Here is a 25,985-nt window from a genome sequence, read left to right as displayed (position 1 = left end):
ATCATTAATCTCCATAATAAAGGGGAGGAGCATTCCAAGGGAAATGCAGGTGGAAAACTCAGCCTTTCCCTCCCCTCAGCATCTCCCATTGGATTGGAACGTGCTCCAGGATTCCAAATGTGGGTGTTTAACCACAGCACATTTACCAGGAGCTTGTGCTGAGGGAACCAACCTTATGGATGGCTTTCCTTAGGGAAAGGCAGAAAATAGAATCCAGATTCCCAGAAAATACCATCCCAAAGTGACACCAACATGGAACAGCCTGGGAGATTCTACAGCTCCAATGAACATTAAAAAAAAAATCCTTGGGAACAGCCACAACCAAAAACCTGGAGTTGCAGACTGTCTGAATCCATATGGGGTCACGTTAACAAAGCCAATGGAATATTCCATACCCTGATCCTAAATCCCAACCCTCCAAACCACCCAGCAAGCCCCACCAGGATCACCAGGATGGCTGGAAAAGCTTCTTCCCCCAAAAGGGAGCTGAATTCCTGCTGGGGAGGTCTCCAGAAGCAGATGGATAAATGGAGTTTCCATGATGACACAAGGGCGCGAGGAACAGAAATCCTTGGAGTCTGAATTCCGTCCTGTCACGGAGGTGTCACTGGTCCAAGAGGTTCCTGCACCCGCAGGACGGGGACAATCTTGGAATGTTCTTCCAGGAAACAGCAGCACCAATAGATGAAGTGGCTGCTGCTCACAGCAGGATACAAACATCCATCCGTGCCCATCAGGAACAGCTTGTCCAGAGAAGCCGTGGCCGCCCCTGCATCCCTGGCAGTGCCCAAGGCCAGGTTGGGCCAGGCTTGGAGCAGCCTGGGACAGTGGGAGGTGTCCCTGCCCATGGCAGGGGTGGCATTGGATGAACGTTGAGGTCACTTCCAACCCAAACCAGTCTGGGATTCTAAGCAGGTCCACGCTGGCATGGGCAGCTCCATGGAGAAGCTCCGTGTGGAATGTGGTGGCAGCTCTGAGCTCTGGGAATTGGGTCATTTAAGCATCCAAAGAGTCCAGGAGACCTGGTTCTGCTGGACACTGAAGCTCCCAGGAACGCGAGCTCTGGTCGACAAGTGGACACGGAGTGACCCACGAGGTAAAACTGAGCCAGAGTTCCTTTCCACAGGAAAATTCCAGTCAAAGCCATCGGCACGGACGCGCCATCGTTCAGCTCCCGGCTCAGCATCCACCTTCTCCAGCTTGCCTGGACCTCCAGCTCAGCAGCATCCCTGGAAGCGTCCAAGGCCAGGCTTGGAGCACCCTGGGACAGTGGAAGTTGTCCCTGCCCACGGCAGTGGGAGTATGAGATGATCCTTAGGGCCCCTTCCCACCCAAACCAGCCAGTGAATAATTCAGGAAGTGAATTCACAGGGCTCTGATCAAACCTCTCCAAGCAGCACAATCCCAACGTTCTGAGCTACAAAAGCAACTCATCCCAAAAAACCAACCCTGCACGTCCCTCCTCATCCCACCCCGCGGCGGGTACAGAATGGGGGAAGCCACAAACATCCCACAGCCATCACGGCTCCGTTTGAATTCCACACTTCCCAAACACCCAAGAGATCCTCACATGTTCCTCACAACCTCCAGCCAATTTTCCCAAGCGATCCTTTTCTCCAGGTAAAAGCTCTGTGCTGAGAAAAGCACACCCAAATTAAGGCACGCCACTAACGAACGCGACTCGGACGCGGAGGGAACGCTGGGATTCGAGGTGGGGACGGGGAAACAACAACCCTAAAAACACCAGGACACTTCACAAAAACTTCCTGAGTCCCAACATGCAACCCCCACCCCAAAATCAGGCCAATTAATCCATAATTCCATTAAAAAGTCGTTAGAGGAGCCACTCCCGCTCCTTTCAACAGCCCAGGTTGGCGCCACTGGACATTTTTAGACAACAAACAGCGACGTGAGACAACCTGGACACTACTGGACACCAAATTCCAAGTGCCAGATCAATCCCAGGCACGAGGGTCCCTCCACAGGCTCCAAACAAAAACGGTAAAACACCTGAATTAGCCTAAAAGTTTTGGGATGAACAAGAGTCCTTTGGACCCAGAGGGTCTCCCGGGAAGGGATCATCCCAGCAGGGTTAAACTGAAGTAAACCAGGATTTACTCCCATCCTGGGAGCCACATTTAGCAAAACACAACCTGGACTCCAAAGGAAATCCTCCATTCCTCACTAATTTTAGAAGGCTCAGCCACCAGCACTGTTTCAGCTGCAACAAGGGGAAGCTGTTCCTCAGCTGCTCCAGGTGGGCACAGGCAGAACTCGCTCAAAAAAGGTTTGCTCTGTTGTCCCTGCTCAAAAAAACCACCATGTTAGTTGTGTCTCCAATCCGGCCGTCGCTTGGGGGGTGCTCCGTGCCAGATGTCTCCTCCTTCCACCCCAGAGCTGGCAAAGTTTATGGAGCCCCTGAATCCTTCGCCAAGGAAGTCTAAAAATGTAAAAATACCGTTGAGAACCAGCGGGAAAAGGGTGTGGGGGGAGAAACCCAGCAGGGACGGAGTGACTTCTCAGGAGAGGCGATAAAGCCGGAGGCCCTGGCGGGATCAGGAGGGTGGGTTGGTGAAATTCCCCATCCAAAGGAGAACCAGAGTTCCCGGCCATTAGGCTGCTCCCCCTTCCCCTGGCTCCTTCCTCCTGGCAGAAAATGGGGTCAGGGCAAAGGCCGCCCGGGGGGAGAGAATTCCAGGGGTAAAAGCAAGACGAGGCTCGGTAACTAGAAAAACAGCATTAATAACAACAATAATAATAAAGAAGGTACAGAAAAATGGCCCCGCGGGGAGGCCGGGACACGTCCGCACGCTCCGCCCGGCTCCCCCCGCGCACCCCAGGCAGAGACGGGACAGGGAAAGGGACACGGACAGGGGCAGGGGGGACACAGCCTCCGAACCGACCCGCCACCCCCGGCGCGGCCGCTGCCGCCGCTCCCGCCGCCCGCTCTCCGCCCTCCCCGCGCTCCCTGCCCGCCCTCCCCGCGCCCGCCCCGGCCGCGGCCATCACGCAAGGCCGGGGATGCGCGGCCTACCCCGGACCGGCGGGAGGACGGCGGGAAGGGGAAGGGCGGCGGGACAGGGAAAGGGCAGGGGCAAAAGAACGGCAATGAGAAGGGGAATGGGAAGGGGAAAGGGCAGCGGCCCGGCTGCCGGCGGTCGCGCGGTGCCGGCGGGCCCGAGGCCGCGGAGGGCCCGCGCTTACTCCGGCGTGGGATGCTCCGGGTCGTAGAAATCCCCCATGGTGGGTGGGCGGGCGCGGGGCTCCGCAAGTGCCCCCTGGCCGGGGAGGCCCCGCTCGCCCCGTCGGGGCTCCTCACATGGTCCGGCGGGGCCCCCCCGCCACCCGCGCCCAGCCCGGCCCGGCCCCGCCGCGATCCGCCCCGGCCGCCGGCTCCTCCTCCCGCGGCACCGCGCAGCGCCCGGAGCCCTCCGGGAGCGGCCGCCGAGCCCCGGGACACGGCGGCATCGGGCCCGGCATGGGGCCGCGATCAGCCGCGGCACAGAGGGAATCTGCTCGGCACACAGCGGGATCGCCCCCGAGACCGCCGAGGCCACAGCGGGCACCGGCACCGGGATCGGCCGCGGTGCCACCGGGATCCCACCGGGATCGGCCGCAGCACCGCCGGGACTTTCTTGGGACCGTATTGGGATCATGGCAGGGATGGCCGGGGGCACGCCAGAATCCGCCTGGGTGTCACTGGGATCCCACCGGGATCAGCCGCGGGACTGCCGGGATCTCCTCCAGGTCAGCCCTGCACCTCCAGGTCAGCCCTGCACCACCACCAGGATCTCCTCCAGGTCAGCCCTGCACCTCCAGGTCAGCCCTGCACCACCACCACGATCTCCTCCTGGTCAGCCCTTCCACCACCAAGATTTCCTCCAGGTCAGCGCTGCACCTCCAGGATCTCCTCAGGATCACACCTGGGTCACTCCCAGGATCACCAGGATCAGCCACGGGATCAATAAATCTCCATTGAATCACCAGGCCCGTACCAGGCTCACCCTTGGGATCACCAGGGCCAACACCAGGTTCACCCACACTATTCCCAGGATCTCAGCAGGATTCCCCTGGGGGCACCCAGGATTAGCTGCAGGATCTCCTTGGGATCACCCCTGGGATCCTCAGGATCTCACCAGGAGCAGATGGGAGATCACCAGGGCCACACCTGGGTGAGCTGCAGGACTGTCAGGATCAGCAGATCTACACCTGGATCACTCATGGGACAGGCAGGAACTTCCCAGGATCTCTCAGCATCACACTGGGATCACCCCAGGTGCACACCAGGATCAGCAGCACCCCCAGGATCACACCCTGAGATCACACCTGGACACCAGCATCCCTTGGCACCAGATCCCTGGGGCTATCCCAGGCCCCATTTGCCCTGAAAATCACTAAAACTCCTTTTTTTTCCTTTCACAGGTCATTTCCCACCTTCCCAGTCCCTGGGAGAGCTCCTCCATGGAATGGTGCTGGAGCACTTCAGGAGACCCAGCTGCTTCTGGGATGCCTGTTCACATGGAATCCTCCAAACCACATTTACAGATTCCAATATTGAGATTTCGGGGCTTTTCCCAGATTTGGGAGCATGGTGTGGGCAGGAGGGACCCACAGGGATGAGGTGGGAAGCAGAGGAGGGGTGGATATAGGAAAGGACAAAGGAAGGTTTAGTTCCAGTCATGTGGAAGCGTTTTCCTGGGAAATCCAGCCTGGCCTGAATTCCCAGCAGCTTTTGGAACCTCTGGAATTGGATCATGACAAGGAAAAGGTGATTTCTGCCACATTCTCCAATGCCCTTCCAGGGGCCAGGTGCTGTTACGGGGACAGAAGGAAGCTCCAACAAATTCAAACAAACAGAGCACCGTGGATCCATTCCCTTTCCCAGTTCTCCATGGAGCTGGGGGTGGCCTGGGGAAAATCTGGGATGCCTGAATTTGGGATGCTCCTGCCGTGGCTGCTGCTGGTTTTGGCAGCGGGATGTTCCTGACAGCTGGGGGGTGCTGACTTTGGGGCTTTCAGCATTCTCCTCCTAGATCCCAAATCCTTCTGAGGGAGCTGGAGGGGCTCACCCTGGAGAAGAGGAGGCTCAGGGGGCACCTTCTGGCTCCTGCAATTCCCTGGAAGGAGGAAGGTTGGAGCCAGGAGGGGTCAGGCACTGCTCCCAGGGAACAGGACAAGAGGGAATGGCCTCAGGGCAGGTTCAGGTGGATATTGGGAATGTTCCTCCTGGAAAAGGCTCTCCAAGAGAGAGAGATCTCAAACGCTGCAAAGCTGCCCAGGGCAGGGGTGGTGTCCCCATCCCTGCAGGGATTTAGAAGCCCTGTGGATGTGGCACTTGGGGACATGGTCAGGGTTGGTCTTGGCAGTGCTGAGGAATGGTTGGACTAGATCTTGGAGGGCTTTTCCAACCAAAACCATTCAGTGATTCCCCAGAAATGAATCTTTGTTTCATTCCCTTCTCCAGGCAGATCCAACAGGCCAAGCCATGACTTGTGGCTCCAATGGGAGCAAGCCCAGGAGAGCTGCAGCACCAGCACCAGGAGAAAGGGAATCAGGAGCAGCCTGAGTTCCCCACAGCAGCCTCTGTGCTGTGATCCTGCCTTTTCCAGAGGCTCAGGAACACCAGTGGTGCTGTTGGAGCTGCCTGGCTCGTGTCCTGTCCAAACAGCGCCATCGATCCCCAGTAACTCCCTGCCTGCCCAAAGGTTGCGTGGGTCACTTTTCCTGCTGTTTATTTTTATAAATCGATGGTGGACGCGAGCAGGGGGCACTTCCTGAGGTGCCATTCCTTGGGGAATGCTGGGATCCAGGCTATGTGATGGGCAGGAAGGTCAGGGCTTTCTTCTTGCCAGCAGCCGGGAGCAGTCCGGGTTTCCTGTGCATGTTCTGGAGGGCAGCCATGGCGCTGCTGAAGGTTTGCTGGGAACAGGGAACACAAAGGGGTCACTGAGCTCAGCTCGGCTCTCAGAGCACAGTTCTCACCTGTAAAAACTTTTTTTTTTTCCCTGAAAAATAAAACCAAATGCCTTCTCAGACTTTCCAAGTGGTGCTGGAAAGAGCTGGGAGAATCCCCATCACAGCAGCAGTGCTCTGCTGAGAGCAGATCCCAGCAGGCTCCAAGGAGAGGACAGGAATCCCTAGGAAATTCTCCAGAGCACTGAAAAGATGTCTGAGATGTTTTCATGGAATCCCAGAATTATTTCACTTGGACCTTAAGGCTTATCCCAATCCACCCCATTCCGTGGACAGAGACACCTTCCACTATCCCAGGCTGCTCCAAACCAAATCCAACCTGGCCTTGGACACTTCAGGGATCCAGGGGCATCCACAGCTGCTCTGGGAATTTCATCCCAGTCTCTCTCCCCACCCTCCCAGCCAGGAATTCCTTCCCAATCTCCCATCCATCCCTGCCCTCTGGCACTGGGAGCCATTCCCTGGGTCCTGTTCCTCTATCCCTTATGCCTCTCCAGCTCTTTAGGGTCTGGAAGGGCTCTGAGGTGTCTCTGGAGCCTTCTCCAGGTGAACATTCCCAGCTCTCTCTGGGTGAGTTTGTTCTGGCCAGGTTGGACAGGGCTTGGAGCAGCCTGGGATAGTGGGAGGTGTCTCTGCCCGTGGCAGGGGCTGGGACTGGATGATCCTGCAGGTCCCTTCCATCCCAATCCATTCTGGGGTTCTCCCTAGGGTTACCTTTTGATCTGTCTTCATCCTGGCCCTGTAGAAGGACACGGAGCCCGGGCAGTCCAGCAGCACCTTCTCCTGCACCTGCTCAAACCTGTCCTGCACATCTTCATCCTGCCAGGGAAAAGCATCCCCCATTCCATGTGCAAAACACACACCTGCACACCTGGGACAGCTGTCCCTTTTGTGGCACCAAACACCAACTCAGCCAGGAAAACCCTGGAAGTGAGAGGTTCCCTTTCCACACCTTGGAGGAGCAGCTTTGGGCAGGGCTTTGAGCAAAAACCTGCAAGGGTTGGGATTTTCCCACAGAAAATGAACATTTCCCAGCTCTCCCAGCCTGGCTCCAGCCCTGCAGCAGCTCCAGGGCCTCCTCTGGATCTCTCCAGCAGCTCCAGGTCCTTGTGCTGTTGGCCCTGGGGCTGGGGCAGCTCTGCAGGTGGGGTCTCACCTCAGAGGTGCAGAATTCCCCCCTTCTGGTCACACTTTTTTAGATGCAATAATTCTGGGAAATGGGGAGTTGAACAGAAATGTGCTTTTCAGGATGAGAAAAGAGCCAGGTCCCCACATGGCTCCTACCACAGGACTGGTACTGGCAAGTTTGGCTGCAAAGCTGGGATCCCACAGGCTGGGAATCCAAACACCCCTGCACCCCCAGGCTCTTTGCCCAGTTCCTGGTGTTCCACAGATGCCCAGGTGCCTCAGTCACTGTCCTGATTTAGTCTCTAAACAGTGAAGGGAATGTGACAGCAGGATGTGGCTCCAGATATTCCCTTTGTGCCTCATTCCTTCTCTCCTCCTCTCCTTTTCTCCTCCTCCTCCTCCTCCTTCCACAGGCTCCCTCATTCCCTCACCACCCCACACGTGGCTCCTGAGGAGAACCAGCAGAACTCTGGGATACCTCACCAGGCACATGACTCTGTTGATAGGAATCATTCCAGGTCTGATGCTCCCTCCAGGCTCCAGAGCTTCCTTCACATCCTTAGGGAGACGGTAATTTTCATTGTACCAGATCTCAAACTCTGCAAAACCAAGAGGGCCAATTCATGGCTGTAATTCATCACCCAAAAGACAGCATGGATTGCTTGTCCCTATGGATCAGGCAGCATCTCAGTGCTCTTAAACCCTCAGACAGGAGCTCAGAACTCCAGGATTTGGAGTTTAAACGATTGGAAAAGTGAATTTAAGGAGGCTGTTGGCTGTGCTGAGGTGGCCAGGAGGTGGTGGCCAGCTCTGGGGACAGTCCCCTGGCCATGAGAAGGCACCATTCCTGCAGCCCCCAGAATCCCTTTGGAATGGGCAGCACGGCTGGGGCTCGGATTTCAATCCCACACAGCCATTTGCCACCCCATAATAGGCAGTGAGAACACACAGCAGGTGGGAATTGTGTCCTTATTAATCCTGGGCATTTCCCAGGGCACTCCACTCCTCATCTGGGTGAGTCCTGCATGTTTGAACAAACTGCAAACATCTGGAGCACCCAAAAATGCCAAACCCAGATCCAAGAGGAAGCAGTGGCACAGCTGTGATTGGGTCCTGCTTATCCCTGGATTAATGGGAATGATGGGAATGATTATCCCATTTCTTCCTGCGTGGGATGCTCTGATGGATCCAAGCTGTCCCCTGGCAAATGCTGTATCCAAATGTTTGGGGCTCTGGAATTCCTACAGGGACTGGCTTCCCTCAGAGGGGCAGATACGGGGATACAGCAGGGCCAGTTGGAACCCACAGATTTCAAGGTGGAGCCCAGCAGGAATTTGCAGGGATTTCCCAGGCAGAGCTGTGGCTAAGCTCCTTTTCCTGATAAGGCTGCAGCTCTGGAAGCTGGAAATCACAGAGGGACAGAGGAAATATTGGGAATCCAGAGGCAAAGCCCTATCCCAGGGCAATTCCTTAACCACCACCTCTATTAAATTAAATCAAGGATGAGATTGGGGTCAGCAGTGTAAGATTCCTTGTGGGGTGGGACCTATGTAAGGGTGGGACCAAGGACTAGAGGGACATTATCTGTGAGAGAAAATCTGCAGCAATTCAAGGTAAGGTCAGAAAACCCCACCTGATTATGGATAAAATCTGGTCTGGAAGGCAACAGGACAAAGGACAGCAGAGATGGTAATTTGGCAGGGAGCTGGAGGGACAGGACCCAGGGAATGGCTCCCACTGCCAGAGGTCAGGGATGGATGGCAGATTGGGAATTGGGAATTCCTGGCTGGAGGGTGGGCAGGCCCCGCACAGGCTGCCCAGCCAGCTGTGGCTGCCCCTGGATCCCTGAAGTGTCCAAGGCCAGGTTGGACACTGGGGTGGGAGCACCCTGGGACAGTGGGAGGGGATTGGAACTGGTCCCTTCCAACCCAAACCATTGTGGGATCCCATGATGTTTGGGAGTGCTCCAGTCTGGATTTATCCCAGCTGAGTCCTGGTGCTCTGTACCTGAGATGAGCCTTTTCCTGCACTTATCCACGAGGTGCTGGCAGTACTGGATCTCTGCCTTCAGGTCCTTGAGCTCTGTAAAGCCAGCCCTGTGCTCCTCCTTCAGCTCCTTCAGCTTCACAATGAGGGAGAACTCCTTCTCATCGATGATCACCTGTCCTTTCTCATCCGTGTACTCTCCTGGAGAGGGAGAAAAGGAAGGGAAGGTTCTGCTGAGGGTGGAGAGCAGGGACAGAGCTCTGCAGATGTCACACCTGATCTGATGGAGGGTCTGACTTGGCTCCCAGGAGAAAAAAATCCCTGGGATTGCTTAGATGGGATATTGGGAAGGAATTCCTGGCTGGGAGGGTTGGGAGGCACAGGTTGTCCAGAGAAGCTGTGGCTGCTCCTGGATCCCTGGCAGTGTCCCAGGCCAGGCTGGATTTGGTTTGGAGCAACCTGGGACAGTGGAAGGTGTCCCTGCCCATGGCAGGGGTGGAGTGGGATGATCCTTAACATCCCTTCCAACCCAAACTATTCTGGAATTCTGTGACCACCCAAAACTGCTCTGGAACCTGGAAATCACATAGGGACAGAGGAAATATTGGGATTCCAGAGGCAAAGCCCTATCCCAGGGCAATTCCTTAACCACCACCTCTATTAAATTAAATTAAATCCAATCAAGGATGAGATCTGGAGATCATGAGAGCTCCATCCCCTGTCCCCTGCTGCCTCCTCACCCTCCTGCCTCCGCTTCTGCTTCTGAGCCTCCAGAGCCTCCTTGGTTGCCTCCATCTCCTCCTTGAGGCTGTTGATCCTCTGGGCCACAGAATGGCTTCCCTTCTTCTTGGCAATGAGGATTCTCTTGTTGTCCCTGAAGATCCTGTGGATCTCCTGTCCAGTCTCCTTCTTAAACATCTCAAAGGCCTGTTGCTTGGACAGAAGGGGCCTGAAAGCAGATACAGACACAGGAGCTCACTCTGTCCTGCCCTGCAGCGTGCAGTGAATGATTCAGGTTGGAAAAGCTCTCCAAGATTGAGTCCAAGCATCCCTCAGCACTGCCAAGGCCACCCCTGGCCATGTCCCCAAGTGCCACATCCACATGGATGTCACATTCCTCCAGGGATGGGGAACCACCATGCCCTGGGCAGCTGGGCCAGGGCTGGAGAACCTTTCCAGGAGGAACATTCCCAGTTTCCACACTGAGCCTGCCCTGGCCCAGCCTGAGGCCGTTCCCTCTCCTCCTGTCCCTGTTCCCCCCTGGCTGTCCCCTCCTGGCAGGAGCTGTGCAGAGCCACAAGGTCCCCCCTGAGTCCCCTTCTCTCCAGGCTGAGCCCCTTCCCAGCTCCCTCAGCCCCTCCTGGGGCTCCAGCTCCATTCCCTGGACATGCTCCAGCCCCTCAGTGTGGTGAGGGGCCTAGAACTCCACTCAGGATTTGAGGTGTGGCTTCCCCAGTCCTTGGGAATAGCCACAGCTGAGCTCTGATGGGATTTCTGTGGGTTCCTTTGGGGTCCCTAGCACTGCTCCCATGCCAACCCCAACACCCAGTGGCCCCAGAACAAAGCTCTTCACACAGACACCATATTCCTCAGGAGATGCCTCAGAACTGAGTATTCCCTGGAAAGCCAGCCTTTCATGGGTTGAATTTTCACCAAAATAATGGATATTGTTCCTCCCTATTGTTAAACAAATGCCTGTGCTCTGCCCATGCTGCATTCCCAGCAGGATCAGCCCCTTCTGAAGCCAAACCCCGCAGCTCCAAGCTCTGGCCAGCTCCACAGCACTGCTGCCATGCCTTGGAAGTCCTGCCTGTTTCCCAAGTCAGAATTCCAAGTGCCATTCCTGACTTTTCTGTGAAATGGCTTTGATGCCAGCGTGTCCAGTGAACACCTGCTGTTGTTCCAGTATGAGCCACCCCAGGCATAAAAAGGAGAATGTCACAGTCCACAGATGCTGCTCTGTGCTGGTGACATTCCTGGAGAGCAGGATGGCTTTGGGAGCAGAAGGAAGAGAGAAAACCATGGAATGATTTGGGTTGGAGGGGACCTTAAAGCTCATTTTATTCCAAGGCAGGTGCCCAGAGAGCTCCACGTTCCTCACTCCAAACTGCAGCTCCTGCCTTCCCTGAGTGACCTCTTAAGGGCATTTTCCAGCTCCTGCAGGGCTGGGTGAGCTGGCACAGGGCTGTAAACAAGAGCCCCTGGGCAAAGTGCCACAGCTCCAGCTGCCAGCTGCTGCAAGGGCTCTGGGATGTGCCTCCTGCAGCTGCAGCAGCCTGTCCTGCCAGCCCTGGGAACCCCAGAGGGACACAAACCCCGTGTGGAGGGCACAGAGGGGATGGAGGCACGGTGAGGAGCTCCAGGAGGGAATTCTGCAACAGCTTCACTGCCCCTGCTGCAACCCAGAAACCATATCCTGGGCTGATGCCAGCCTGGGCTGCAGGAAATGGGGATTCTGCCCCTCTGCCCCTCAGGTGAGACCCCACTGCAGAGCTGCCCCAGATCCACCAGCACAGGGACCTGGAGCTGCTGCAGGGCTGGAGCCGGGCTGGGAGAGCTGGGAATGTTCCCCTGGAGAGGAGAAGGCTCCAGGGAGAGCTCAGAGCCCCTGGCAGGGCCTGGAGGGGCTCCAGGAGAGCTGGAGAGGGACTGGGGACAAGGCATGGAGGGACAGGACACAGGGAATGGCTCCCAGTGCCAGAGGGCAGGGATGGGTGGGAGATTGGGAATTGGGAATTCCTGGCTGGGATGGAATTCCCAGAGCAGCTGTGGCTGCCCCTGGATCCCTGGCAGTGCCCCAGGCCAGGCTGGATGGGCTTGGAGCACCTGGGACAGTGGAGGTGTCCCTGCCATGGCAGGGGCTGGAATGGGATAATCCCTAAATTCCCTTCCAACCCAAGCCAGTCTGGAATTCTCTAATTCCAAATAGCTCCATTTCCATGACTGTGGGGATTTCTGGCTGCATGTGAAGTCTCCCTGCAGTTTTCCCACTCACCAAAGGGATGCTGCAGTTTTCAGAGATTAAAGGAATTAAATGAATTTAAATAAAATAAAATAAAAATAAAATAAAATTAAATTAAATTAAATTAAATTAAATTAAATTAAATTAAAGAAATTAAATGAATTGAAGTTTTTAAATATTCAAGAGCAAGTGGCCAGGGCAGAGCTGGAAGCACAGAGGTGACCCCCACCACCACCATGTGGAGCTCAGGGGGTTCCCACCACCATCCTGTCCTGTATTCCTGCAGATCTCCAAATCTCTCCCCTTTGCCTTGGAGCTGCACTCAGGGAACATAACCCAGTGCAAAGCACCCTCTGGAAAAGGGGATTTATTCCCTCCCAGGGAAAACCTACCTGAGGTTCTGGGCATCCTGGGCATCCTCAGAAGATCGGATCAAGGACTCTTCATCACTGTCCTGATCACCTCCTTCCTCTTTCTCTTCCTCTTCTTGTTCTTGTTCTTCTTCTTCTTTCTCTTCTTCCTCATCCTCTTCCAGATCCTTGGTGGGACTTTTGGTTGATGAGGTTTCATCCTGACCTGTCTCAGGAAGAGGGCTCCCAATTCCTTCCTTCCTGCCAGGGGAGGAAAGACAAACCAGATTCCTTCATTTCTTCACCAGAGGGATCTGGAACCAAAACATGCTGCAGGTTTGGCTTTGCTGAGTTCAAAACTCATCTGAGGTAGCTTCTACCAAAGTTTCTGGAGGAATATCCCCTGACAAGGAATGAAATCAGCCTTGTTCCCACAAATCCCTCATCCTGAGAGTGGAGGACCTGCCCTGGATGCAGTGGGATACAGGCCAGGCTGGAGGAGCTCTCCTGAGAAGGATCCCAAGGAGAGCAGTCCCACCCTGCCCAGCTTTGGGCACACCTGGACAAAGGTTAACCCTCTCCAAAAGGAATCTCCAGGGATTTGATCCCAGCCCACAGTTAAACCAAGCCTGGCTCCCTGCTCCTTTTCCTCCACAAACCCCTCCAGCATCAACTGCAGGGAACAGAAATAGAATCATCATGGAATCATGGAATGGGTTCACTTGGAAGGGACCTTGAAACCCATCCCAATCCACCCCTGCCATGGCAGGGACACCTCCCACTGTCCCAGGGTGATCCAAACTCAGTCAATCCTGCCAGGGCTCCAGGGGCAGCCAGAGCTGCTCTGGGCACCCTGTGCCAGGGCCTGCCCACCCTCCCAGGGGATTTTTTCCTAAGGAATGCTGTGACCAGGAGAGTGGGATTTGGAACACATTCAGAGTGTTTGCCACATCTCCTGAAACCAAACCAGCACAGCAGAGCCCAGGGGTCATGTGGACACCAAAGCCTTGGTGGTTCCTCTGCTCCCTCCACGAGGACTTTGCGGAAGTGTCAGGGAGGAACCAAGCCAGGGTTTACCTCTGTAAACTCTTCCTCTGCTCAGGACTGGCTGCTTCCCCCTCCCCTCCCCAAATCTCTGCTGCTCCTCTGGCAGCTCCCTCCATTCCTTCCTCCATGGGCTGCACATCCCTGCCTGACCACAGCTGGGCACTGGCAACTGCTGGGTCCTGCACTGGGGTGCCACAAGGATTGGGGACAGCAGCTGGGAAAGGCCCTGAGGGGGACAGGAGGTGCCAGGGAACAGGCACAGGACAAGGGGAAGCAGCCCCAAGCTGGGCCAGGGGAGTTCAAGTTGGATATTGGGAATATTCCTTCTCCAAAAAGTCTGTCCAGCCCTGGCCCAGCTGCCCAGGGCAGTGGTGGAGTCCCCTTTGCTGGAGGGATTTAAAATCCCTGTGCATGTGGCACCTGGGGACATGGTCAGGGGTGGCCTTGGCATGCTGTGGGATGGCTGGACTGGATGATCTGGGAGGGCTTTTCCAATCTTGACAATTCCATGATTCCACAATTATCAGAGGTAAAGGAGAGGTGTGTGACTGCTTAACTCACTCATCAGCTTCCTTCTCCCCATCAGAAATGGGGGATGTGGGAGGAGTTCCAATCTCAATAGTCCCTGCATCAACCTCCAAATCCTCATCCTGGTCAACTGTACTTTCCTAGAAAAGAAAGGAATATCCCATTTGTGCACGCCATGGAAGCACAGAAAGGAAACATGGAAAAGAAAGGAATATCCCATTTGTGCACAGCCTGGAAAGATGGAAACACAAAGGAATATCCCATTTGTGCACACCATGGAAAGATGGAAACACAAAGGAATATCCCATTTGTGCACACCATGGAAAGATGGAAAAAAAGGAATATCCCATTTGTGCACAGCCTGGAAGCACAGAAAGGAAACATGGAAAAGAAAGGAATATCCCATTTGTGCACAGCCTGGAAGTACAGAAAGGAAAGATGGAAACACAAAGGAATATCCCATTTGTGCACAGCCTGGAAGCTGTGCAGGCCTCACCCAGCAGCTCCTCCATCCCCTGGAACAGCCTAATGTGGGAATTAAAAACTCTGTGAGAGCCCACAGGAGGATTTATGGATTAGGTGGGATTTATACACCAGGCTCCAGACATTATAAGGATTAAAAAAGGGATCTCAGCAGAGGCAGGACCTCACCTTCTCCAACCCAGTGACACACAGGTCACTTTGGAGATTGCATTGTACAGGACATTGAGGGGGCTTTAAACTGAAAGGGGCACTGTTTAAATGGGATATTGGGAAGCAATTCCTGGCTGGGAGGGGAGGCCCTGGGATGGAATTCCCAGAGCAGCTGTGGCTGCCCCTGGATCCCTGGAAGTGTCCAAGGCCAGGCTGGATTTGGTTTGGAGCAACCTGGGATAGTGGGAGGTGTCCCTGCCCATGGAATGGGATGATCTTTAATGTTCCTTCCAACCCAAACCTTTCTGGGATTCTAATTCCCATTTCCTAAATTATTCTGTGCAGATAAAGGGTCAAATTAATCCCTCTGCTGCCTGGAATTCCTCTTTGTTAATGGTGCATCTCTGCCCTGGACACGTTTTTTGACAAACTCAGCCCAGTGACATTTCTGAGTTCGATTTCAACAGGCAAAAAATCTGCTTTATACAATTCCCATTTTGGCACAAAGGATCCAGCTCTCAGATGGAGTCTGGGCCAGGTGAAGCCCCAGGTATTACCTCCTCCTCCACCTCCTCTTCCTCCTGCCCCTCCTCAGCCTCCTCCAGGCGCAGATCAGAGCTAGAAATGGAGCCAGCCCCAGCCACGTATCCCAGCCCGTACTTGTTCCAGAGCCTGCTCTCCAGTTCTTCCTCCTGTTGGCTAAGGAAAAAACAGCCCTTTAGGAATCCTTTCCCATCTGTCATCCCTGCCAAAGGCAGATTCCCAAAAAAAAAACCCCTTTACCTGTGGTTTTATCCCTCAACACCCCTCCCAGGCTTCCCATGATAACCTTTGTCCACTCTCTTCCTCTCCTTTTCCATGACATTCCTTTAGGGCTCTTTAACATTAAAGCTTTTTGATGGTTATTTTAATACTTTCCAGGACCTTTTAATGGTCCACATCAAACCATGCTATCTCTGCACAGTCCCATCCCCTTGTTTGAACCTCTAATCCAGGTTGGAGGGGGCTTGGAGCAGCCTGGGATAGTGGGAGGTGTCCCTGCCCATGGGATGATCCTTAAGGTTCTTCCCAACCCAAACCACTCTGGGATCTCTGGACTTACCTTAAAATTACTTTGAACTGTCTAAACACCTCCTGGATCTGCCTGACATTCACAATCTGAGGAAGAGAGGTACAAAGCCATCAATTTTGGTATTAACTACATAAATGAGTTTAAAAAAAATCAGTTTAAGGGGTTTTAAGATTAAGGAAAATACTTCCAGAGCCTCCAAATCAGCAAAAATGGAATGAAAACATGCAACAGACTTAACAAAGCAAAAAGAAATTAAATTACAATTCTGTAGTGGGTTTGGGGTGAAAAACAGCCTCTTCAAAAGACACTGTCACTGCTCTTCTCTTGGAGGAAAAGAGGATGGAATCAGTGTTTAAATCCTTTTTTTCACTACTTACATCGATTTCCTCAATGACTCCTCTGAGGTATTTCTGGACTTGGGATCTGATTTCTGCTCTCTGAGCTGTAGTCAGGGGGTTGTAAGTCATCAAGGAATGACTTGTCTAAAAAAAACCCAAAAGATTGGAAAACTGAGAACCAGGGAGTTGCAAACAGCTGAGGGAGCCTGTGAGAACAACAGGGACAAAGCTTTGGGCAGGTCCTGTCGTGGTGGGACAAAGAGTGATGGTAAAGAGGGGAGATTCAGGATGGATTTGAGGAAGGAATTGTTCCTGGGAGGCTGGGGAGGCCCTGAGATGGAATTCCCAGAGCAGCTGTGGCTGCCCCTGGATCTCTGGCAGTGCCCAAGGCCAGGCTTGGAACACCCTGGGATAGTGGGAGGTGTCCTTGGCCACAGCAGGGGTGGGAATGGGATGGGCTTTAAGGTCCCTTCCAACCCAAACCATTCTGGAATTCTGTGATTCCACTGCTCTGGCAAACACCTGGAATTGCTGTGCCCATTTCTGCCTGGGATTCTCATCACCTGACTTGGCAGGAGATGGGATTTGGGAGCAACCCACCAACAGAAGAGTCTGGAAAAAACCCAAACTCCATCTCCAGTGGCTGGGGATTGAAATTCCAACACCATCCCTCTGTGTGGGATCTTCAGAGGTTTCCCTAAGCCCCGGAGGGTGGTGCTGGAGCAGAGGGAAGGACACAACCCCACTGGACAATGAGCTCACTGCTCCTCACCAAGTTGACATGCATGATCAGCTCTTGCTTCAGGAGCTGGATCTCCTCCTCCAGAGCCTTCACTGATGGCTAACAGGGAAAAAAAGGGTGAGAAAACCACTAAATTATATTGGGAAAAAAAAAAATAAACTGCTAAAACAGCACGAAATTGGCTGCTGGAGAATATCCCAGCTCCCTCAGGGCCTGCAGCAGGGAATCAGTGGTTCTGGAAATCAGTTTGATTTTCCTTTGATTATTATTTTATATTTTATTATTACTCCCTACAGGGCAGTTTCTGCTGGGCGCTGCCTGCAGAGCCTGCCCAAGGCATCGCTGCATTTTAATGGGATGATTTCCTGGTCTGGAATTGCAGGGACCATCAAATTCCAGGATCTGGGATATTATCCTGGAAGCCAAGCATTGTGCAGGGCTCACCTCTGCCCTGAACTCAGCAGCTCTGGCAGTAAATGGGACAAAGGGGAGACTTTCCTGTGCTGGATTTGACTGGATTTCTCCCTAACATGAAATATCTTCAAGGATTCACTTTTCAAAATGTGTTTCCAGAAAGGTGAGCACAAAAATCTTGGGATTCAGGGAGAAGTGGGCACTGAGCTGCTTTGCAGTGACCTCTGGAGCACCAAAGCACAAAGTTTCCTTCCAATTCAGCTCCTTCAGTTTGGTTTTCATTTTCACTCTGAAAGTGCACTCTAATATCCTGTGATCACTTCCTTTAAATGAGTTCCTTAATTACCCAAGTTTTCTAATTGTGGAGAAGCTGTTCTGTTACCAGCAGCAACAGAGGTGAAGCTGCAGGAGCACTGGAGAAGATTTCCTGCATGTCAGGGGAATAATTCACCATAAAATCTCTCTGTTGAGAGCTGAATCTCATCAGAAAAATGTGGGATATGCAGAAGAAAGAATTCCCAGGAAGATGTGACCACCTGCATGGCTGTGCCATAGACCAGAGAGCTGCAATTAAAAACCTATAAAAAGGCTTAATATTGATCCATTTTATCACCCACCTAAAAATCAGCAGTGCCAGCTTGGCTGAGGAAGGGTTATTTATGAAACTACCTGATTTTCCTCAGGGTTTTTGGGCTATTAGCCTAAATATTAATGGTAAAATGAAAGCATTTCCCTTCCCCAGGCCCCTGCTGTCCCTACCTCCCTATAGAAGGGCTCGTTGGGGACAGGCTCAGCTGTCACCCAGTTCATCCTGGTGGCAAAGCGGAGGGAGGACAGCTGGAAAATAAAGGGTTAAAATAAATAAAATAACTTGGCAGAAATATCATGTTCCTGATCTTTCTACTTAATTCTGTCAGATCCAAGAGCAGAGAGGTACAAAATCTGTGAATTGTTCCAGGGGATTCCTCCCTGTTTGCTACAGATCCAGCTCGCACAGGGGGATTTTCACCCATTTGATCATTTACAGGTTAAAAAACAATCCCTGGGAGCTTCCTGCTCATTCCTGCTGCAGCAGGGAGCCAGCTCAGCTCTGCTGGGAGCTGGGCAATTCCAGGGAGTCCATCAGGGGATGTCCCATGGAAAAAATAATATTAATATTAATATTAATATCAATATTAATATTAATATTAATATTAATATTAATATTAATATTAATATTAATAATTATCAATACTATTATTATATTATTGCTATTATTATATAATAATATACTATATTATATAATAATAATATAAATATATAGTAATTATTATTATATATTATTATACTATAACATAATATAATATTATAATATAATAATATAATACCATATTATAATATAATTTAATATTGTATATTATATAAATAATATATAATATAATATAATATAATATAATATAATATAATATAATATAATATAATATAATATATTTAATTATATTTAATTATATTAGTAATAAATTATTATTAATATAGGTAATTACATTAATAAAATTAATATATTATTAATAATTACCAATTAATAACGATATTGAAATTAATATATTATTATATATTCTATATTATTACAGATTATTTATTAATGATAATACCACCGTGTAATAACATCATTGTTATTATTGCTATTATTAATAATAATATTAATAATAATTATATAATATTATATAATAATATTATACTATATTATAATATAGATACATAATAATATATTATTATTACTATTATTATATTATACTATATCATTACATTCTATAGTATTAATATATTATTATGCTATTATATATTATATATTATTAGTAATAAATTATTATTAATGTATATAATTACATTAATAAAATTAATATATGAATAATTACTAATTATTAAGAACTACATTAATAATTGATATATAATGGTATATCTATTATTATTGTTGTTGTTGTCGTTGTTGTTGTTGTTGTTGTTATTTCTTCTGCAGTGAGCTTAAATCTGAGCAGCTCCTGCCTGCTCAGGCTCTCATCTGACAGGAGTCTGGATTTGAGCCTTTGGGATCAGATGGGTTCTCCAAAGTTTGGGATGAATTAGGAATTCCTCCCACTCACGGTCTCTTCCACGTGCTCAGCTTCCCCATAGATGTTTGTCACCAGGGCAGTGTTGCAGCCTCCCCCTGGGAAAAAAATCATAATAAAAATAAAGCAAATAATATCATTTTGGCTGATTTTTATTTTGTTGTTTCCTTTCCTGCAGTGTATTTTATTATGTGCTGATTAAAATAGAGGAGAGGTAAAAATGGAGTTGTATTTTTTTATCATTTATTTTTTAAATGATAAATTGTTTAATTAAGAAATGATACTTAAATTATTTTTAACTTAAGAACTAATTATTTGTGACTTGTAATGTGGATTTTTTTATTTAATTACATAATATTATTTAAACTTATAAAGAAGAAGGTGAAGAAAAAGGTAAAGAAGAAGGACTAGATTCTGTCTTAGAACTTCTATCTTGTTTTATATATATTACTGTATTTTAAAACTTTAAGTTTTCTACTATGTGATATTAGACAATTTTATTTAAATTATATACTTATAATTTTAGTTTTATTATTTAATTTTGGAAGTTTTTTCTACGGTTTTAAGTTAAATGTAATGTTTGCTTGGGGGTCAGTGTCTGTTAACACAGAAAGTCTAAAATTTTCAGTAGCCAGGGTTCCAACAGAATCCCAGGATGGTTCGGGGTGGAAGGGATTTAGTGATCACCCAGTGCCACCCCTGCCATGGCAGGGACACCTCCCACTGTCCCAGGCTGCTCCAAACCAAATCCAGCCTTGGACACTTCCAGGGAACAGCCACAGCTGCTCTGGGAATTCCAGCCCAGCCAGGAATTCCTGCCCAGGATCCCACCTAAGGCTTCTTTCAGTTTAAAGAAGCACAAAGGATGTAACTGTCCCTCCAAAGGGCGCAGAAACAGAGGCACAGAGTGACTAAAAAGGTGAAATTTGTGTCTCAAGGAATGAGGATGCAGGAAGAGAATGGGAATAAAAACTCTGAGTTCCAGGTGTTGGTAAAGATTCTGTTTCTCAGGATGCCCAGAGCAGCTGTGGCCGCCCCTGGATCCCTGGAAATGTCCAAGGTTGGACACTTGGAGCAGCCTGGGACAGTGGGAGGTGTCCCTGCCATGGCAGGGGAGGAATGGATGATCCTGAAGGTCCCTTCCAGCCCAAACCATTGCAGGATTCCCTGATAAATGATGACCTTAGGACTTGCCCTGCCCAGTTTTGCAGGAGCTGGGGGCAGTGCCAGCCCTTACCCAGCGAGTCCTTGAGGACGTGGGTGAGTTTGCTCTGCCTGAAGGGGATGTGCTCCCTCTTGGGATCGGCCAGCGCGATGATCAGCTGCTCCAGGAACGACAGGGACTTGTTGATGTAGGAGGCCTCCACCCTCACCTGGCCCTCAGACTGCAATGGAGAGCAAGAGGAGACAGTTCTGGTCACACACAGGAGAGGGATGATGTTGTTTTGATTCTGATCAATGCAGAATGTCACAGAATCAGGGAATTGCTGAGGTTGGAAAAGGTCTCTTAGATCAGTCCAATCATCCCCCAGCACTGCCAAGGCCACCCCTGACCATGTCCCCAAGTGCCACAGGCACAGGGATTTAAATCCCTCCAGCAATGGGGACACCACCACTGCCCTGAGCAGCTGGGCCAGGGCTGGACAGACTTTTCCAGGAGATACATTCCCAATATCCAACCTCTCCCTGAAGCCATTTCCTCCTGTCCCTGTTCCCTGGCAGCAGAGCCTGACCCCCCCCCCCGGCTGTCCCCTCCTGTCAGGAGCTGTGCAGAGCCACAAGGTCCCCCCTGATCCCCCTTTTCTCCAGGCTGAGCCCCTTCCCAGCTCCTTTAAGCCCTCCTGGGGCTCCAGGCCCTCCCCAGCTCTGTTCCCTTCCCTGTTTTTCCAAAAGAACCCAAAGGAACCCGAGGAGCTCCCAGCACTCACCCCAGTCTTGCTCAGCCTCTCAGACCCTGCCAGGTCAATTAAGGTGATTTTAGATTTCAGGCATTTGTGATTTGTGTAATCTCTGGAACGACACTGAGGGAGAGAGGAAGAGAAACTGCACTTAGGGGCAGAAAAAACTGAAATACAGGAAAAAACAAAGATCCTCTTGGATCCCTAGAAAGTTGTCCCAGTCCACAGGAACAAGGCTGGAGCCCTCACCTCAATGTACATGGTGAAGATGCAGTGGGATCTGGAGGAATTCTTATTCAGGCTGTGCTCTCCTATCACTCTGTTGGTCTCACCCTGCCAATGGAGAGAAAATTCCAGGCTCTGCTCATGGAATTGTGGCTTTTTGAGGATAAGCCAGGCAACATCTCTGTGGCTCTTTCCATTTCCTGATGACTGGAAAAGCAAAGAGCTCCCCAAGCTTCAAATGGCACTGAAAATTCCCACAGGTGTGGTGGGCAGGGATCTGAACCTCTGCCAGGAACATGAAGGGATGTGGGAAAGAGCCTTAAAGTCCATCCCATCCAACCCCCTGGATGGGCAGGGACACCTCCCACTGTCCTAGGTGCTCCAAGCCCCATCCTTGACACTTCCAGGGGTGCAGGGGCAGCCCCAGCTGCTCTGGGAACTCCAGCCCAGCCAGGAATTCCCAATTCCCAATCTCCCATCCATCCCTGCCCTCTGGCACTGGGAGCCATTCCTTGGGTCCTGTCCCTCCATGCCTTGTCCCCAGTCCCTCTCCAGCTCTCCTGGAGCCCCTTTAGGGCACTGGAAGGGGCTCTGAGCTCTCCCTGGATCCTTCTCTTCTCCAGGGGAGCATTCCCAGCTCTCTCAGCCATCATCACCCTCCTTCTGCTCTTTAAAAAGGAAGAGGCAGCTCCTGCACATTCTGGAGCTCAGGACACCACTGAGTTATTAAAAAGGCCAGATTTTAAGGACAGCAGATGGCTCTGGGTGAGGATCCACCTCCTGCAGCCAGATCCAATTATTCATCCCTGTTTTCCTCACCAACTGAAGCATCCATGAGGAAAAGATGCTGACCTCGGTAATCAAACCCCCTTACAAACCTCTCACCCTGAACAGCCCTGCTGTGAATTCCAACAGTGCCGTGATCACCCCAAACCATCTTTTCTTGGAGCATCTTCCAGAATCCCTGAGCCAGGGACATTTTCCAGGCAAGACCAAAAGTTTTCCCCCACAACCAAGATGGGTTCAATGGCTGAACCTCATTCCACCACCTTGGCCACCCACTCCTGCTTTTCCACTTCAGCCAGCACCCACAACCACGGGATTAAAGGGAATATTTGGGTTCCCTTGCCTCAAAGAGGAGATGCAGAGCCTCCTCCTCATGGCTGACAGGGTGGATGGAGAGCCCCTTGACATAAACCCCCTGGGGACCATCCATGACACACAGCTGGTTGTCCTTGCAGCCCCGGCCCAGCGCCGGCGCCAGGAGGTCAAACAGGGCCTCGTTGTAGATCTCCAGGTAGGAAATTCGGACAGTCACCAGGATATTGAGGAATGCTGCAGCTGATTTGAAGACCTGCACCAAGACAAAGGGTTTGTGTCCGTTCACAGGGAGGATTTTCAGTTATTTGTGGCTTTTTAGAGAAGATATTTGGGTAGATGTTGATATAAGATATAAAATCTGTGGTGGTACAAGTAGATGTAAGATATAAGATGTAAAATCTGTGTGGTATAAGTAGATGTAAGATATAAACAGAGAAGATATAAAAAGATAAGTTTCCCATTAAAAGCAGCTGTGGGTAAAGAGTTGCTGAAAATTCCTTCTGGCCTTGTCCTGCTTGGAAATCTGAGAATGTGAAATGAGAAGGGTATAAAATATAATTAGATATCAAATATAAATAAATACATTGAGGTGTATACAAGACATCAATTTCTGTAATACAGAGATAGATATTGAGAGAGAAATAGTTCTGAACAGCTCCAAGTGCATCTAGGGGTGTGTGGGGCAAAATCTGAGCTCCTAGGGCTCAGGTTGGATTTGGATTTAATGATCTTATAGAAGTATGGAATTCTGGAATGGTTTGGGTTGGAAGGGACTTAAAGGCCATTCCATTCCACTCCTGCCATGGCAGGGACATTTTCCACTGTCCCAGGTTGCTCCAAGCCCTGTCCAGCCTGGCCTTGGGCACTTCCAGGGATCCAGGGGCAGCCACAGCTGCTCTGGGCACTCTGTGCCAGTGTCTCTGTGCCTTAGAGGTGTTTTCAAATTATTTTATGATCAGTTTTATCCTGATTTCACAAAATAACAGTTTGGAAAACACCTCTTTTGAAGGCTCAGTGACATTTGGAGAGCAGCAAGAATTCAAACAGGAACTAAAGGGGAACAACCTCTGAAAATGACAATAAAACCCCTTTATTCTTTAACCATCATCCCTGGGGTAAAATGAAGGGGGAAAAAAACCACATAAAACTTATTCACTGTGTTCAAACACTTTTCTATCAGCAAGAGGTGACAGAAGAGTTCCCTGGTGTCTCTCCCTCCTCCCCTCCCAGCCAGCTGCAGTCAGTACCTGCTGGATAGCTCTGGGGATGATCCCTCTGTTCCTGTACTCAGAGGCTGTTCCTGTCATGGTGTAGGTTTTGCCAGCTCCAGTTTGCCCATAGCACATGATGGTGCCTAAAAAAAATCCCAAAGCAAAAGGAAAAACTCAGGAGAGAGCCTCCAACAGGACAGCAAATGGCTCTCTGCTCAAACCCAATCTCTTGTTGTGATCAAAAGAACAAGAATTGCAATAAATCACCGTTGTAGCCCTGCAAAGCTTTGCACACCAAGTCCTTTGCCACAGTCTCATAAACCATTTCCTGGGAAGTGTTGTGGAGGACCCCATCCAGCTTGAAGGACCAGTCAGTCTGAGAGTTGTTCACAACTCCTCCCCTGGGACTCTTCTGGATGTAGATATCGATGCTCTGCAAGCCAACAAGAGAGGGAGATCTACTCAACAACCCTGAGGGTTTTCAGCACTTCAGGACCTGGGGTTAAGTAGAAAAGGGAGCACAAATAACAGAGTTATTTTACTGCCTTGGATGGTTCTAGATGTCCTTAAAGTATCTGGTAATGCTCTCAAAATTTCTGGTGACAAACATTATAAAAATAAAAGGAAATGTGGTTAAGCTCATCTGTTTAACTTTCAGTGATTTTGTGCCTCAGGGAAATTAATTAAGCAAAAGAAGGCAAAGGGAGGAATTTGCATAAGAGAGGATGGAAATAGACTGTGCCAATTTGTGGTTAGCACTGGGAAATCCTCATGGATCAGCCAGCCCCAGTCCTTTGGAGGGTTTTCCTGGTGATTGTACCACAGGAATTGTGTTTTCCATCCTCACGCTCGCTGTGACAAAACCACAGCCAAGCAGGAACACACCGACCAACACCTCCAAAACATTATCCACGGCTTCAAGGGATGGAAAAGTCCTGGTTTTCCATTGGAAAAGCTGCAGCCAAACTCCAAAACGTTCCCACTTCAGCTTCTTTGGCTCTACCTTGTTGTCTGCCCCAAGCCTGATCATGTCTTGGGCAAAATGAGCAGTTGGCTTGACCCGCACGAACGCCAGGACTCGACTTGGTGTTCTAGGGAGGGAGAAAAACAAGGAAAAGAATCATTTTGCACTGTCTAAACTGAAATTTACATTATTTCTCAGCAAAAGGTGAGGCAGAGGAGTCAAAATTCAAAGCAAAGTGTTGGCAATTTTTCAGCTGCAGTTTTTATTCCCTGTTAAAAGCAACTGCTGGCAAAGAGTGGCTGAAAATTCCTTCCAGTCTTGGAAATCCGAGGGTGTGAAAGGAGAAGGGTCAAACTGATCCTGATTTCCTGATTTCCTCATGTGCACCAGGCTCAGGAGCACTGGAGAACACCACTTTTCCTCCACTTAGCCTCGGGAAGCAAAATATTCACAGGAATGGGAGAGGGATTTCCATTTGTCACACACAGACTTTTATTTTAAAAATAATTTCAATTCCCAGTTAAATATCCACAGGCTGGAGGATCTGCTGGATAAAACCCTCACGAGGAAGGCCCAGGGATCATCCAGCTGCTGAAGCCACAAGCACTGAGGATTTTTAAATCCCTGGAAATGTGTAAATCCCACATTTTCCCTCAAACACTTCCTGCAGACAGCCCGTGCTCAATAATTGTGCAATAAGCAGTGACAGCTTCTGGTTTGGGACAAAATCTTTGGGATTTCTGGTACATCCAGGATTTTTTTAACCCTCACAGTTTACCTGCTGTAAAATGAATTGTGGGGGTTGGAGCTGAGCCAGGATTTTTTTGGGTTTAAAGCAGGGTATCAGGAACAAAGTTCCCTGGGCAGCTGTTATTCACAAGAAAATTAAAAACCACAAAAAAAACTGGTTTTTTCTTCTTGTAAAAAAATCTCCATAACCTTAACAAAAAAGACTTCTCTCCCTAAATAAACTTAAAAAAAAATAAAACACTATTCTAAAAATAATAAACTAAATTTAAAAATTTAGGTATCATTTCTTTATATTATTAATTTTTTAAAAAGTGGGGGAGGGAAGAGAAGTATTCTGAAAGGTTTATTTTAATTCTCACTACTTTTTTTTTCCTTTGAATCACTATTAATAAAACTTTCTTTATACCCTTTTAAAAGTTTTAAACCTACTTCACCTTTCTCCTAATCCTATCTCACAACAAAAAATAAATACACTAGTAATTAACCAATTAACCAGCACATCATAAACATTAATTAAAATAAAATATAAATTTAAAAAGTTTTAAATTAAGAAATCTAAACCACTGCACAGGGGAA

The 25,985-nt window shown here is 50.0% G+C and overlaps 2 protein-coding genes across 3 annotated transcripts in view; both read right to left on the bottom strand.

The window, feature by feature from the left end:
* SETD2 (SET domain containing 2, histone lysine methyltransferase) overlaps positions 1-3,356 on the bottom strand; it is a 51,339-nt gene extending 47,983 nt beyond the window's left edge. Inside the window, exon 1 of one of the 2 annotated variants that reach the window (XR_004979829.1) lies at positions 3,205-3,356. Coding sequence is in view for 1 of the 2 variants with exons in the window: in XM_036379209.1 (XP_036235102.1) it covers positions 3,205-3,242 (38 nt within the window). In the remaining variant the exon portion in view is untranslated. The remainder of the gene's footprint in view (positions 1-3,204) is intronic. The other variant, XM_036379209.1, reaches the window with a different exon arrangement.
* Positions 3,357-5,715: 2,359 nt separating this feature from the next.
* KIF9 (kinesin family member 9) overlaps positions 5,716-25,985 on the bottom strand; it is a 22,817-nt gene continuing 2,547 nt past the window's right edge. Inside the window, exons 4-23 of the mRNA XM_036379212.2 lie at positions 24,699-24,786; positions 23,963-24,128; positions 23,732-23,838; positions 22,513-22,737; positions 21,408-21,491; positions 21,189-21,281; positions 20,498-20,645; positions 19,294-19,358; positions 17,933-18,010; positions 16,790-16,858; positions 16,057-16,161; positions 15,710-15,765; positions 15,165-15,306; positions 14,008-14,114; positions 12,442-12,660; positions 9,828-10,036; positions 9,109-9,288; positions 7,585-7,700; positions 6,688-6,792; positions 5,716-5,919 (exon numbers count right to left, since the gene is read on the bottom strand). Of these exons, the coding sequence (XP_036235105.1) occupies positions 5,812-5,919; positions 6,688-6,792; positions 7,585-7,700; positions 9,109-9,288; positions 9,828-10,036; positions 12,442-12,660; positions 14,008-14,114; positions 15,165-15,306; positions 15,710-15,765; positions 16,057-16,161; positions 16,790-16,858; positions 17,933-18,010; positions 19,294-19,358; positions 20,498-20,645; positions 21,189-21,281; positions 21,408-21,491; positions 22,513-22,737; positions 23,732-23,838; positions 23,963-24,128; positions 24,699-24,786 (2,470 nt within the window). The 3' untranslated portion in view covers positions 5,716-5,811. The remainder of the gene's footprint in view (positions 5,920-6,687; positions 6,793-7,584; positions 7,701-9,108; positions 9,289-9,827; positions 10,037-12,441; positions 12,661-14,007; positions 14,115-15,164; positions 15,307-15,709; positions 15,766-16,056; positions 16,162-16,789; positions 16,859-17,932; positions 18,011-19,293; positions 19,359-20,497; positions 20,646-21,188; positions 21,282-21,407; positions 21,492-22,512; positions 22,738-23,731; positions 23,839-23,962; positions 24,129-24,698; positions 24,787-25,985) is intronic.

This window comes from Molothrus ater, chromosome 1 (assembly GCF_012460135.2).
Source record: "Molothrus ater isolate BHLD 08-10-18 breed brown headed cowbird chromosome 1, BPBGC_Mater_1.1, whole genome shotgun sequence".
NCBI lineage: Eukaryota > Metazoa > Chordata > Aves > Passeriformes > Icteridae > Molothrus > Molothrus ater.
This window is presented reverse-complemented; position numbering and strand designations above follow the sequence as displayed.